This window comes from Sciurus carolinensis, chromosome 1 (assembly GCF_902686445.1).
Source record: "Sciurus carolinensis chromosome 1, mSciCar1.2, whole genome shotgun sequence".
NCBI classification, from domain to species: Eukaryota; Metazoa; Chordata; class Mammalia; order Rodentia; family Sciuridae; genus Sciurus; species Sciurus carolinensis.
Window position 1 is genome coordinate 64437936 of NC_062213.1, and position 15735 is coordinate 64453670.

General features: G+C 37.1%; 1 protein-coding gene across 3 annotated transcripts in view; it reads right to left on the reverse strand.

The window, feature by feature from the left end:
- The window catches only part of Xkr9 (XK related 9), a 31260-nt gene extending 15683 nt beyond the window's left edge, over nt 1–15577 (reverse strand). Inside the window, exons 1-5 of one of the 3 annotated variants that reach the window (XM_047537456.1) lie at nt 15276–15577; nt 8855–8976; nt 5460–5541; nt 3882–3955; nt 2672–3517 (exon numbers count right to left, since the gene is read on the reverse strand). In XM_047537456.1, coding sequence (XP_047393412.1) covers nt 2672–2943 — 272 coding nt within the window. In that variant the 5' untranslated portion in view covers nt 2944–3517; nt 3882–3955; nt 5460–5541; nt 8855–8976; nt 15276–15577. The remainder of the gene's footprint in view (nt 1–2671; nt 3518–3881; nt 3956–5459; nt 5542–8854; nt 8977–15275) is intronic. The other 2 variants (XM_047537471.1, XM_047537492.1) reach the window with 2 other exon arrangements.
- Nucleotides 15578–15735: the final 158 nt, after the last annotated feature.

Sequence of the window (15735 nt, forward strand, 5' to 3'; positions counted from 1 at the left end):
TGTCAGGGAAAAGGTACACTCATACACTGCTGGTGGGACTGCAAATTGGTGCAAGCACTATGGAAAGCAGTATGGAAATTTCTCAGAAAATGTGCTAAGTGAAATAAGCCAATTCCAAAAAACCAAAGACCAAATTTTCTAATGTGCAGATGCTAAATCACAATAAGTGGGGAGGGAGTTGGGAAAAAAAGAAGTACTTTGAATTAGACAAAGGGGAATGAAGGGAAGAGAGGGGGATTGGGAGAAGGAAAGTTAGTAGAATGAATTGGACATTACTTTCCTGTGTTCACCTATGTTCACATATGAATACACAGCCAATGTAATTCCACATCATGTACACCCAGAAGAATGGGAAGTTGTATTCCAGGTATATAGGTCAAAATACATTCTACTGTCATGTATACAAAAAGAATAAAAAATAAAATAAAATTACTATGCTTGATAAAGAGACAATGAAAATCAAAGCAATTTTGCCTTCCTATTTTTGGGGATTGAAACTAGGGTGCTTAACCATTGAGCCACATAGTCAGTCCTTTTATATTATTATTATTTTTATTTTGAGACAGGTACTCCCTAAGTTACTGAAGATCTTATTAAGTTCCTGAGGCTAGGTTTGAAACTTACGATCCTCCTCCCTCAGTCTCCCCAGCTGCTGGAATTATGGGGAATATGCCACCAGGGCACCCTGCTCGATTTTGCCTTCTTTTATGACGGAATTTATTATTTGTAACACAGAATCTTGCAATTTGGTAAGAGGGGAAGTCCCTTTCATGCAAAAGGGGTTCACTTTATGTTTTTAATGTAAACTTTGCTGCTCAATCGCTAGAAATTTCTTTTAAAACCAACATTTTTTTTTCTTTCCTCTTCTTCCCATCCCTAACTGAAGGGAAAATAAAGATTAACATTCTTCCTGTTCTAAATTATTTGTCCTTTGGTTTACTGCCCACCTGAACAAAGAAACTCTGGATCTGGAAATGGGAAAATACTCTTCTAAGGATAAAGTTGAACATTTATCGCATCTACAATATCTGGAAAACAGCCCCTTGTACTTCCCTTTATAAAGCCGTCTATTTCCCCTGCTAGTTAGCATGACAACCTCTGTGACTGAGTCTATTGCCTTTCTCCTTTGCTAGCAAAGCAGTAAAATTATTACTTGTTTTCAAAACCTTGATCAGCATCAGGGACAAAGATCAAACTTTCAACATCAATATCTTAAGGTCATCAGTTCAAACACCAATGAAAATAATTTGGTAAATGTGAAAATCTTCCATTAATAGAATAGCAAAGAAACTAATGTTCACCATATTTCTAAACTCTCTGCAAAAGTAATTTTTATCCTCCTTCAGATATTATGATTACATAATTCTCATTATTGCTCATACAGAATACTCATTAAATATCATTACACACCTATTTATTTAAAAGCACTTTTACTACATTCCTTTAAACATTTTCATCTTCAGATTGTACAATACCAAAACTAACTCCCAATATCAACTGAAGAACATTGTTTTCAGCTTTCCTAAGTCCTTCAAAATTCTAATTGTATTTTAGTTCCTCTTTATATTATAACTTAGTAACTCTAGCTTTGAGAAGACGAAGAACATTAAATCTCTACACTAATATAATGGCATCACTTGTAAGTAATTAAAATTTTTTTAAACATTTTCAACTAATAACCATAAAACTTTTGCCTCTTAATAAATAAATAACCTCTATGTTATCTTAAAATAGACGAGATTCAAAATCTAATTAAAAAAAAAAAAAGTACAGGGCTAGGGATGTGGCTTAGTGGTAGAGTACTGTGCCTAGCAGACATGAGACCCTGAGTTTGATCCCCAGCACCACACACACAAAAAAGTACATTATTCTCTTTTAATAGGTATCTTTTTTATTTACTTTCATGAAAAATACTGTTTTAACAGATTAAAGTTATTTAAGGTAATAATGAAAATGACATATAAAATCAAATATACAGTGAATCACAGAATTCTCAGGGCCTATTTAGATTCTAGCTAGTCTAACTATATAGTAAGGTTTTAACAACATGATTTTTTTTTTTTTTTTTTTTTTTTTTTGGTGTTAGGAATTGAACTCAGGGGCACGCAACCACTGAGCCACATCCCCTACCTATTTTGTATTTCATTTAGAGAGAGGGTCTCACTGAGTTGCTTAGTGCCTCACTTTTGCTGAGGCTGGCTTTGAACTCTTGATCCTCCTGCCTCAGTCTCCCAAGCTGCTGGGATGACAGGCATGTGCCAACACACCTGGCAACAACATAATTCTTAAGGTTGATTTTAGTTTTACACCTAGCTAACCACATGCCTACTGCATTATTATAGTAAAACTTTTCATCTAGTTAAATCAATAGAAATAAGAGAAGTGCTCTCTCAGAGTTACAAGTGATAGGCTACATTTGTACTGTTAGGCTTAAAATATACAGAGAAGATAAAACTAAGCACATACCAGAAAAAGCAGTTTAATTAACTAAATGAAACAGGGAAATTCTGACAGTACAGCAATGACTCATGTGCACACAGACAGTGAGGAGCAAGTAACCTTTGTGCTATTTGCAGAAAGGGAACCTTTGTACATTTGATTACCTACCTACAAAAAAAAGGCAGTATGGATAAAAGAAAAACAACATTAGTGATCAAAAGTATATATTCACCTTGTAAAAACTCCACCTTGTAAGCAATGAAGTAGAAGAAAACAGTGCTGAATTTCTTGGCCTCCTTTCTTTAAATCAGCCTTGAACCAAGCATAACTAAAACACTGAACCACAAGTGTTCCAAAAAGCATAAAGCTTAATGTTAAAACACCAAAAACATACTGTCCTTCATGGAAAAACCTGACAGATACCCAGATGTCCACAATTAAATCAGCTATATAGATTATAATGCCAAGAACTGACATCATAAAATTGCATTTAGTATATTTCATTATGAATGCTATAGCTCTTGGCTATCTTCTCTCTTCTTTCTTACAAAAATGAAAAAAAAAATTCCAGAACAAATATTATTGCATCTTCTGGTATTACACTGAATTTTAATTTCTTCTCCCTAAACCTATTTATAAAAATAAATAAATGATATGAAATTGGAACACTAAAACCAAAGTGACTAATTTTAACTATCAATTCTAAATCTCTAATCCAGGTCCAAAGTTACAAGGTCCAACTCAATCTTGTGTTTCATAGTGATCTTCATTACGGATGACAATACCTAAAATGAAATAAAAACATAAGTTTCTAAAAATCCTATGTACAAGGACAGGCCCATGATTTTATTAAAGCTCTATCTTTTCTAAAAATAATGTGTTACCAAATAAAATAATAATAATATATTGTCACTAAATATAATTCTTAAAATAGTTTTTGGAAAGTGTAGTTTCAGAAATATACTTACTAGTTGGCAACTTCCTCTCAGATTGAAGTATTAATATTTGTAAAATATAACTTACTCACAAAGGTTCTTTAGTGCAGGATCATTTATAGTGGCAAGAAACTGGAAATAACCTAAATGTGTCATCATAAGGAAATCGTAAATAAAGATAGATTCATAAAATTAAATATTATAAAGTTACTTATATTTAACAAAGGTACAATAACTTTGAAAATTCTATTTTGGGGGGGGGGGGTTGCTGGGGATTGAACCCAGAGCTTCATGCATGCTAGATAGTACTTTACCACTGAGCTACACCCTCAGCACCCAACCAGAAATTCCATGCAATATCCCAACATAGGGAAGTTTTCACAATTATCCCCAAACATATATACTCCTTGCAGAGCCTTTTTATAACAACAAATAACTAAAAACTACCTAAATGATAACTGTTTAATAAATTAGGATATATCCATAGAAAAGGATAAATCATTCAACCTTTAAAAAGAATGATGAAGCTTTGTTTGAATTGACTTCAGAAGATCTCCAAGACATATGAAGTGAGTAGCATACTAGAAAGATAAACACAGTATTTATGGTTTTTAATTATATATAGGTAGTTGGGAATAGGAAGCAAATGCAACTTCAATCATTTGCTCTCTCTGTTTCCATGTTGAGTTTATACAACACACTCATATACTTATATTATTTTGATAATTTCTTAAGATGAAAATAACAATAAATGATACTGAAGAGAAATTTTGATGACTAGAAATATGTTAATCCTACTAAAAAGAGCTAACATACTTAGCACTATGTGCATGGCACTGAGTTAAATGAATATAAAAGGCTTCAATTTGATTCTTACATCAAACTTAGGAATAGATACTATTAACAGACCTGTTTTATAAACATGTACTAAATGCAATCTGCAGTTCACATGACTTAAGTGTTTTTTGTTTATTTTTCTAATTAATTCCAACGTCTCATTTAAAAAATCCAGATTTCTGTCTGCAATTTAAAAAAAAAACCTGAAAGATGTGCTATTCTACACTACCATTTCTCATGCACAGTGGCTGCCCTTTACATGGGGCATGCTTTCTGCAGTTCACCACAGTGGCCACTTGGCGCACTCCAGTAATTTCAAAAGCTGGGTCTCAGTGTGTCCTTAAACCTTTTCTTTTCTACCCTCTGTTCTATTTTTTTAATCTGAAGCAGAAATAATAATATATACCTTAGAGAGTTATTATGAAGATTAAGAAAGATAATGTTACATGATATATATAAACTTTTAGAAAAGTACTTGGCACACAGGGCTCGAGAATGTTAGTTATCATTATAATTATGCATGCCTACTTGCCTGATCTCTGTAAGCATCTCAGTTTGCAGTCTCTGACTTCACATTATAAAATGTTAAGTGAAAAATTACTATGGTATGATTTCAAAGCTTTGAAAATGAAAAAGAATGTCCATGTTTAGTTAGGCAAAAGCATAACTCCAACAGGAAGGAAATCTACATAGCAAGCTAAGACAATAGTTCTCAAAAAGACAACCTTCATCTTATTCATCTCTACCTCTATAGTTGATCACTATTCCAATATCACCTTAGGAAAAATAATGCCACCTACAAAATTGATTTCCAGCCAGGCACGGTGGCAAATGCCTGTCATTCCAGCAGCTTGGAAGGCTGAGCAAGAGGATCAAGAGTTCAAAGTCAGCCTCAGCAAAAGGGAGGCACTAAGCAACTCAATGAGACGCTCTCTATTAAGTAAAACATAAAAAAGGACTGGGGATGTCTCAGTGGTCGAGTGCCCCTGAGTTCAAACTCAAGTACTCAAAAAAAAACAAAAAAAAAAATTAACCTCCAGGGGATTTCTTACACTTACTGACTTAATAGTTCCAATTCAATTTCATTCAGAGGTTAACCTAGCTATGTGGTTACCTATTTGCCAGTCAAAAACATAACCTTTGCCCTTGTACATTATCTCCCTGCATTAAAGCAGACATCTGAAGAAACAAATACCAGGAAAATTTCACTTATCAACCAAATTTAACACATTAAAAAAAAAAACTTACTTGTCAAATATAAAAAAGTCTTCTTTAATTCAAAGTCCCTTCTGGAAAATCTTCATCCTGTGAATATTTTATTTCTTCTCCACTGAAAATAAGTATAATTAAAGGGCATATAATCCTTTAAGATCGAATACTAAAATGAAACTGAAATCACCTGTTAGTCACATGTGACATTCTATAATCAAGTGATAACAGTATGTATCATCATGAATACAGTACACCTCTTTATAACTACCTAATTGAGAGGAAGAAATAACATGGTTCCTTTGTACACTCACTAGATTCTAACTTTACATTGTATTTTTCAAATAAATATTAAGAAAATATGATTTGCCTTATAACATATCCAAGAGAGAGTCTTAAGTTAGAAATAACTCAGATAAGGAATTTAAAATGTATTATTAACTTAGTCTACCTATGTTTTCTCAACCTATATACCTTCTCAAACACTATGTCCTAAGAACATATAACTGTTGCTCCCTATTCCTGTATTAGCTCTCTGCCCCTGTAACAAACACTGAGATAAACAACTTATTAAAAGATTATTTTGGCTCATAGTTTTGGAGCTTCCAGTCTATGATCTTGTGGACTCATGACTATGTTGGGAATTGAAGTCAACTCTTCATGGCAAGAATTGTGTGGTAGAACAAAGGTGCTCATCATATGGAAGCAAAAGCAAGGAAGAGACCAGAGTCCCACAATTCCCTTCAAAGGCATTCCCTCAATGTCCTGAAGACCTCCCTCTAGGCACCCCCAACTCTTAAAGGTTTACCACTTCCCACAGGCTGGGAATTAAGGCTTTAACAAATGGCCTCCAGGATATTCTAGATCAAAGTTAAAGCAATTCCCAAAATAAGAACTATATTTCTTCTAAGTTTTTTGCTCAAAGACACTTACTATCTAAAATAACATCTAGTTGATAAAGTTCTGCCATTCCTTTAAAAATCAGCTCTAGCCAGGTGCAGTGGTACACACCTGTAATCCCAGTGGCTCTGGAGGCTGAGGCAGGAGGATTGCAAGTTCAAGGTCAGCCTCAGCAATTTAGTGAGGATCTAAGCAACTGAGCAAGACCCTGTCTCAAAATTTTTTTAAAAGAGGGAAGGCTGAGAATGTGGCTCAGTGATTAAGGGCCCTTGGGTTCAATCCCTAGGACAAAAAAAAAAAATCAGATCTAACTCCACTACCTTTAAGTTTTTCCAAATCTTCCCCAAAAATGAGACTCCCCTTCCTCCTTGCAATCCCATCACCTTAGCTGTACTTCCAGGATTTATCCACATATGCTTTAAAATAAGATCATGTATGTTTCCTTCATGGTTATAATCATCTAGAAAGCAAAAAATAAATAACTCATTTTTAACACTCCCCCATATTTTTACAATAGTACCTTGCATGTTGTAGGCAGATAATAAATGACTAAATATAACTGAACAGAAGGTAAAAATCTTTGGACTTATGTTTTGAAGAAAAACTTACACTCCAAAATTCACACTGCTAAATATATCCACAAAGACTCAATTCTGTATTTTTAGTCTAGAGCTCTCTTCTGAGTTCAATTCATATATCCAAGAGTCTTTGGATTCTTTACCTGGATATCCCACTGTAGGGATTTCAGGTCAGTCAATGTACAGAGGAGCAAAAATACTTCGAGTTGAGCATACTCCTCGGGATAAAAGGCACTCTGTTTGAATGGCTTAGAGATGCTCTGCAACTCCTCTGTCCTTGAGGCCTGGAGACCTTGGTTATTATCTTGTTATAATAACCTTTGGTAGTAGTGGACTCTGAGAAGCAAGCAAGTTATGTGATCTGCACCTACACAAAGCTAGGTACTATGTAACCTAGGTGATTTGATATAATGCTGGAATAGTTAATAAACTGGACTGGCTTTTCCGGGGACTTCTTGCTCTTTGCCATACTGTGTGCTTGCCTCTTTATTAGCTCTCCCCTTAACCCTTATAGCTGGACCCCAATTAACCATTACAGCTGGTGCCCAAACAGGGACCCTTCTGGACATGTTGACAAGAGAAGGGGATAGCTTACTGCCTGGAACAGGCTTTGACGCGCATCACTCATCGGCTGGTACCAATCCCACTGGTAAGCTATGGGGAATTCCCTGTCTGATGCTCAACGTCATCATCAGGCTGAACTTTCTTATTTATTTCGTAAGGCTAAACATACTGTAAGTAATGCTGATCTCACTGCTTTGCTGTCTGAAATAGGTTCATGCTGTCCATGGTACCCGGAGTGTGAGTCCTTAAGACCCAAAGATTGGGAAGATATAGGTAAAAAATTGCATGAGGAACCAAGGGCTCCTATACCTTGTTACATACTTGGTATTTGTGTAGAGACACTATCTCAAAAATAGCCTTGACAGAGCTACAGACTTCTCCAGTAGTCTCTAAGACTGAAGCTTTTTCTCAGTCCTCTCCCTGCATTCCTATTCCTCCCCCTCCTCTTTTTCCTCCCCCAATACAGTCTCATTTGTCTAACTGTCTCAGGCAGGCAGCTGAAGAAGGAGAAACTCAGACCTTGGCTGTCTGCCCTTTTAGATTAACCAATGCAAATCAACCAGAATATGAACAACTGCCTTTTGCTGTGTTTAAAGAATTAAGAAGGACAGTGTTGGAATTAATAGTAATTTTACTCTTAACATGATAGAGGGGCTGTGAATGGGTTATGCCTTGGTTCATAGTGATTGGAAAGCATTGGTGAAATCGGTTACTTCTCCTGCCCCAAAATATAGTGTTTTTACAAGAATACTCTGATTTAGCTCATGTTGAAGCTGAGGATAAGGTTCAAGGAAATGTTAATATTGATTATGATGACTTGTTTGGTGTGGGGCAAAGAAGGACATTACAACAACAAGCTCAGTTGCCTGCAGCCGCCATTTCCCAGATTAGAACTTTAGTTTGTAAAGCACGGAGGAGGATCCCAGACACTTGGGATCCTTCCAAGTCCTTTTCTGTAATTCAACAAACTTCAGGGGAGCCTTTTATTAATTTCGTTAACCAATTGACTAAAGCTATTGAAAGACAAGTAGACAATTTGGAGGCTGCCTATATTCTGACCAAATAATTGGTTTATAAAAATGCCAAGATTGTAAGGAAGTAATGAAATCCATTTACCATAAAGTGGATACTACACTTTCTGATTTGATAAAGGCATGTCAAAATGTTGGGACTGAAACTCATAAAGCTCCTTTACTGGCTGTTGCTCTAAAGCCCCCTGATAAACTTTGTTACAGTTGTAAAAAACCTGGCCATCTTCAAAAGGACTGTAAGATTTTAAAAGGGGGGGGGGGCACAAAAATGGCCCAATCAGAAATGTCAAATCTGTCATAAAGGATTTCACTGGGCTAATCAATGTAGATCTAAAACAGACATGTTGGGAAACCCAATTACCGGTCACCTCCTGACCCAGGGCCAAAGGAGGAGGAACCCTTTTCATCTGCAGATGACCCAGATGTCTCCTTCACAGATGTTTCCAGTTCACAGAAGCTCCTTCCATAAATTCTTTCATGCCACTAGAGGGGGCGCAGGAATAGATTTGATTACTACTGAGGTTGCTCAAATACGTCTCCCTGGAGAAATTTGTAAAATTGCTACCCAAATTCAAGGACCTCTACCTAAAGGTACCTTTGGTTTAATTTTGCCCTCCTCTCACAGTGCTAAAGAAGGAAGATTTATAATTCATGGAGTGATTGATTCTGAATATACTGGCATAATATACATTCAAGTTTGGTCTCATATGCCCTTAAATCTCCCCAAAGGATCCTCCATCGCTCAATTAATTGTCAGCCCTTATATTACTGCCAAACAACCCCTAAATGAAAGAGGAAATGCAGGATTTGGTTCCACTATTATAGGAGCATGTTTACCTATTACTGAAAATAGACCAAAATTAACCCTTTCTTTAAATGAACAGTCAATCACAGGGTTATTGGACACTGGTGCTGATGTTAGTTATACCTGTCTCAATGTGGCCCTCTGTAAGGGCCACCCCAGTTTGGGGCATAGGAGCAATAAAAGGTGTCTAAAAGTTCTCTACGGTTGTGATGCTCCACCCCTTCCAACCCACAGCAAGTTAGTACTCATATTCAACCGTACATTATGGCAATTCCCTTTCCTATATAGGGCAGAGACATCTTGCACAAGTCACAAATGTCTATGGAGTCACCCTTTTTTTAGGGGCCTCTGCAGAATTGACCTCCTTTCTGTTTAGGTGGAAAGTCACCACTCCCATCTGTGTAGAATAATGGCCATTGTCTAAGGCAAAGGTGGCAGCCACAGAGGCCCTCATTCAAGAACAATTCAAGTTATACACCCATTTTTTTCATAAAAAAGAAATCAGGGAAATGGAGAGTATTACAAGATTTAAGAAAAATTAATAAATGTATACAACCTATGGGTCCACTTCAATATGGACTGCCTAACCCTAATTTAATCTCTCAAGATTTTTCCTTATATGTAATAGACTTAAAAGACTTTTTTTTTTTTACTATCCCTCTTTCCTGATGATTGAGAAAATTTGCCTTCACAGTTCCCGTTTTCAATCATCATAAGCCTACTGATATCAGAGGAAAGTTCTTCCTCAAGATATGTTAAATAGCCCCACATCATGTCAACATTTTGTAAATAAGGCAATTCAGCCTTTCCGATGATTATCCCCACATATTCTTGTTTATCATCATATGGATGATAATTTGGTTACTGGGCCAATACTTATAGAAAATACTTTAACTACATTATAATACATTCTATTACAATCTGGCTACAGAATAAATTCAATGACAACTCCCTATTAACTATTTAGGACATAAGATACTCCAACATTATTCCATTTCTCATATTCCAAAATTGACTCTTTCTTCCAAATTTTCTTTAGTTCATTTGCAGAAAATTTTAGGACATTTAAATTGGGCTTGACCATATATTTCTTTAACTACTGATGTGTTATCACCTTTTTTTCAGCTGTTAAAAAAGCAACATAATCCCACCAGTTTTTTCCAGTTAACTCCTGCACTGACTACAGCTCTTCAGCGTGTTAATGAGAAGTTATCTACAGTTCTTACAGACTCCCAACACTCAATGTTCCTTTATCTCTAATAATCTTTTCAGGAAAGCCTTGTGCCTTTGCTACAGTTGTTGCCATTCACAATCAAAACTTATAATAGAGTGGTTATATTCTCCTCATTTTTCAGGAAGAAATGTTCTCCCTTATGCTGATATGTATGTTCAACTGATCTCAGATGGTCGCAATTTTCTCTCTTACAGGAACGGACATTCATGTACTTTATCTTACTTATGAAAAGATTTAACATTTACCGTATTTACAATTTTCTTCATTTTATCAGGCTGTCTTAACTGATTTTTTAGCTCCTCTTGTTTTCCATGCACCTCTGGATGAATACCTTTCCTTGTTAAGTCTCTCATGCTCCTTCTTCTATAATCTCCTCCATTCCACTTTCCAGTGGGATTACTGTTTATACTGATGGAGGAAAACAACGGGGTGTGGTATCTACATTCACTGATAATAAACGAACTGTTTACTACACATTGCCTCAAGCCTCTCCTCAGCAAACAGAATTTAGCTGCAATTATTTTGGCTCTTCGTATGTTTCCCACTGCCTTAAACATCATTACAGATTCTCAGTATATAGCCGAACTGATGCCTCATATTTCCTCTGCAATTTTGTCACCTATTTGGACTCTAATCTGTTATCCCTGTTTATCACTCTTCAATCTCTTTTACAGGATCGTACAGCTCCAGTATTTCTTGCTCACATATGCAGTCACACTAAGTTTCCTGAACCACTCACTGAATGAAATGCTCATGCTGATGCTGCTATAAAATCACTTTATCCTCTCTTTTCAGATGCCATAGACTCACACAATTTTTTTCATCAAAATGCTCGTTCCTTAATGAAAACCTTTTCTATTTCCTCTCAATCAGCCCATTTCATCTTAAATAATTCCTCTCATTGCACACTCTTTCATTTCCCTACTTGGGAAACTGTAAACCCTCGAGGTTTGCACTCTAATGCCCTCTGGCAGATGGATGTAACTCATTTTCCTCCTTTTCACCCCTATGCCTTCTTAAATGTTACCATAGATACGTCCTCAGGCCTTATATGGGCCAGTGCACATCATTAAGAGAAGGTCTCAGTCTGTATCTTTCATATGCTCCTTTGCATTGCCACCATAGGTAAACCTCATCATTTAAAAACTGACAATGCCCCTGTTTATACTTCTAGTGCCTTTGCTCAGTTTTGTACTCAATGGAATATAAGTCCCATGGAATTCCTCACAATCCTACTGGACAGGCCTTAGTTGAATGTGTACATCACACGCTTAAGACATACCTTTTAAAACAAAAACAAAAAAGGGGACCGACCTAGCCTTACTCATGTTAATAATGCTCTCAATAGTGCCTTGTTCACAATAAATGCTCTTAATGTACAGTATGAATATGATACATTTCACTGGTCCTCTGCCTTGGACAGTCAGTTTACCCCTAAGGAACCACTACCTAAGATTTATGTAAAACATCAATTTCCACCAGATCCAATTTGGTGGGACCCTGTACCTTTGATTACTTGGGGGAGGGGATATGCTGCTGTTCTTACTCCTCCAGGTCCTGTCTGAATTCCTGCCATATGTGTGAGACCAATCAATCATCATGAGTTGTCATTGAAGACTTCATAATTCAAGTCCCAAATTCCATTTGACCCTGGATGAAGATGACTCTGATTCAAAGAAGGAACCTCCAACAAGAACAAGAGGCCCAAAAGACCATCTGACTTCTAATCATCTAGTGACTTGGGGGATATAAAGAGTTTAACAACATCTGCTCAACAATTGCTAGCCCAGATAGGTTTAGAATGTACCCCAGAAAACTTGGTTATAGGTCTGTTTGCCAAACTTACCCAAAATTCTATAACTATGCTGACTATTAATTGTGTTATTTCTCTGTTATTGTATCCCTGTTGGTGGTGTCCCTGTACAAAAAACTGTTTCATCTTTGGCTTCCCACACCCATTATAATATTTGGATCTGCTTAGCGGAAAGTGTTAATTCTTCTGAGATTTGCATTCGTCAAGATGTAGATGTGGGAAGCATACTGGGATCTTGCCTTCTCCCTGTGTCCCATCCTGCTCATGAAATAGTTAATATGACAATGTTTTCCCCTAATCAAGGCATACAAAATCTGTATCTTATAAAGATTCCTATAATTGGGGGACTCCTCAGTGTACAAAGCCCTCCAATGCCATGCGGTCTCTTTAAATATGACTGATACCTGTGCTGAAATTCAAAATTATACTCATAAATGTGTGTCAATGGGACACACACACTTCCTTCAATTGCTCTAATGTTGAGCCCATTTTGTATGGAAATGGACATATCCCTTTACCTCTGGGATGGTTCTTTTCCTGTGGGACTTACACCTCTAACTATATTCCAGCTAATATGTCACATGGAACTCTTGTTTAAGTAGATTAACAGTGTTTCTCCCCTCTCCTCAGGATTTAATAGGTCACCAGCTCAACAGTTACATAAGAGAGCTGTATACTTAAAGATTGTGATGATTCAATTCATCTATCATCTAAAACAGAATTTGAAGCTTTAACTTTCTCTTTAGTTGGTATTCCTGTCCTAGCAGTAGGAACTTATAAACAAACAATATAGCTTGCTTGTGCTATGGTAAAAAATATAAACTACACATCAATGGCAATTTCTATGCCTAATGAGGAACAAAAACATCATCATCAAGCTGTTTGACAATAGAGCTGCTATTGATTATTTGTTGTTGTTACATCATAAGGGATGCCAAGAATTTAACAATATGTGTTGTTTCAATTTAACTGATAATAGTAACCCGTTCAAAGGAAATTGGGTCATCTTAAAGACATTGTAGAGAAGGTACAACAAGATGATGGAGGTTGGGATTTATTAGATTGGTTAACCTCATGGCTACCAAATTTTACATGGATCAAACAGCTTTTCATTGGAGGATGTTTATTGACACTTGCCTTATTATGCTGTGCTTGTTTTTGCCAATGTTTGCCTTGCTTTCTCCCTCCACCTTCTTTGAAAAGAAGATAAGTCATATCTATTCAAAAGGTCATACAAAACAAAAAAGGGAAGTTGTAGGGATTTCAGGTCAGTCAATGTACAGAGGAGCAAAAATACTTCGAGTTGAGCACACTCCTCAGGATAAAAGGCGCTCTGTTTGAATGGCTTAGAGATGCTCTGCAACTCCCGTCCTTGAGGCCTGGAGACATTATCTTGTTATTATAACCTTTGGTAGTAGGGACTCTGAGAAGCAAGCAAGTTATGTGATCTGCACCTGCACAAAGCTAACTGTACTATGTAACCTAGGTGACTTGATATGACTCTGGAACAGATAATAAACTGGACTGGATTTTCCAGGGGGGGACTTCTTGCTCTTTGCCATACTGTGTGCTTGCCTCTTTATTAGCTCTCCCCTTAACCCTTATAGCTGGACCCCAGGGATTAACCTTTACATCCATCCCACAATTACCTCAACTTCATCTTATCTAAACCATGTTCACTACCTATTCTGTTTTTGCTCTTCTACTGTCTATTGTATAACCCTACACATGTCACTTGACTTTTAATTCATTTATTAGGCCCATTTCTTCATCTGACAAATGAGGACCTTAGCAATGGATTAAATCAAAATAGAAAGCACTGAGATATTCTAGTTTTCAAAAGGGGGAAAGGTAAGGGTGAAGTTTCCCAGATTCCCAGGAAGAGCACGGTGATCCAAAAACCACAATTCTCTTCTGTAAGGTTACTGACTTACCAGCACAGTTCTTAAAAAGGAAGGAGGGAGGAAGGTAGTTTTCCATTCGAATGGCCATTAATTGATGGCTATCAATAAGTAACTATGGATGGGATGAAAATGACTAACAGAAGATTTTGATAGTTACTGCAAGGTTTTTTGGTTTGTTTTTTGGTTGTTTTGTTCTGGTACCTGGGTACTGAACCTAGGGAAACCGAAACACTGACCCACCTCCCCAGAAAATGTTTTATATTGCGACAGACAGAGTCTAAGCAGTTTAGAGCCTAATGTGCAAGCATTTTTAAAAAGTATATTGATTATCTATCTTACAAATGATATTAATATGACAATTTCAGGTACACCGTTTGAAACACTTTTCCAGTAATGGTGCATTTTTGAGACACAACTTCTCACACGTAACAGGTGTCTTTCAAACAACCTGAAATATTAGATTACTGCTTTATAAAATACTTCTAAGCAAAAAGCAAATTGTCTTTCTTCAAGAAAAAGACTTTTTTAAAAAGTCTCTTCCTCCGAAAAAAATGCTGAAGATTTCTATCCTAAATTTTAGAACTAAACATCCAGAGTGTCAGTTGTTCATTCGTTTCTTTTAAAAACTAGATGGGACAGTGGCTATGTTCTCCATCTCTTTGGGGGGTAGCAGTTATATACAATTGTGCTAATTTGATGGAATTGATAACAGGATCTGTGCATTTTCTCTTAGTTTATAACTCAATTTTTTAATGGGAAGCAACAGTTAATACTAAGGCAGTTAATACTCGACCAATTAGAAAACGACTCATTACGGAGCACAGAAGCTCCTTCCAACGTGGCCACAAAAGCTCTTCCCCAAGTTCAACTCTCCTTTCCGGGGAAGGTGGGTAACACAAAGAGGGAGAGGCAAGTTCCTTCAATCTTGCAGACCCGGCAAGTGTTGGCGGAAAATAGGAACAAAATCCCGTCACTTAGGCAAACTTTGTTTTTCAGATACGAAACGGAGACAAAAATAGTTCCTACCTCTTAGGGTTGTTTGAGGATTAAGCCAGATGTTTGTAAAAAGCACTCAGCACAGCAGTTAGCACTCATTAAGCATTAGTTACCCCTATTTCTTATAAAAAGATACGCGGGCTATTCTGACACACAAACCCCACGTCTTAAAACCCTGACTGGCAAGTCTTCCTGGGACTTGGTAACCTGCCTGCTCCTGGCTTCATCACAAGATCTCCCAGGTTAAAATGTCTCTCATCAATTTGAAGCCACTCGCCTGCCTGGGCACAAAGTCCTGCGACGGAACAAGACCCAGCCAGGGCCAGCTTCCCGCCTCGCCTCAGGCAGCTACAAACCACGCCGCCCACGAGCAGCTTGCCGCCGCCTACGCAACCCGCGCGGCGTCACGTGACCTCGGGCCCCGCCCCGCTGTCTGGTCTCGCCCGGCTCGCGCGATGTCACGTGATCTTTGGCCCCTCCCTTGCCCAGC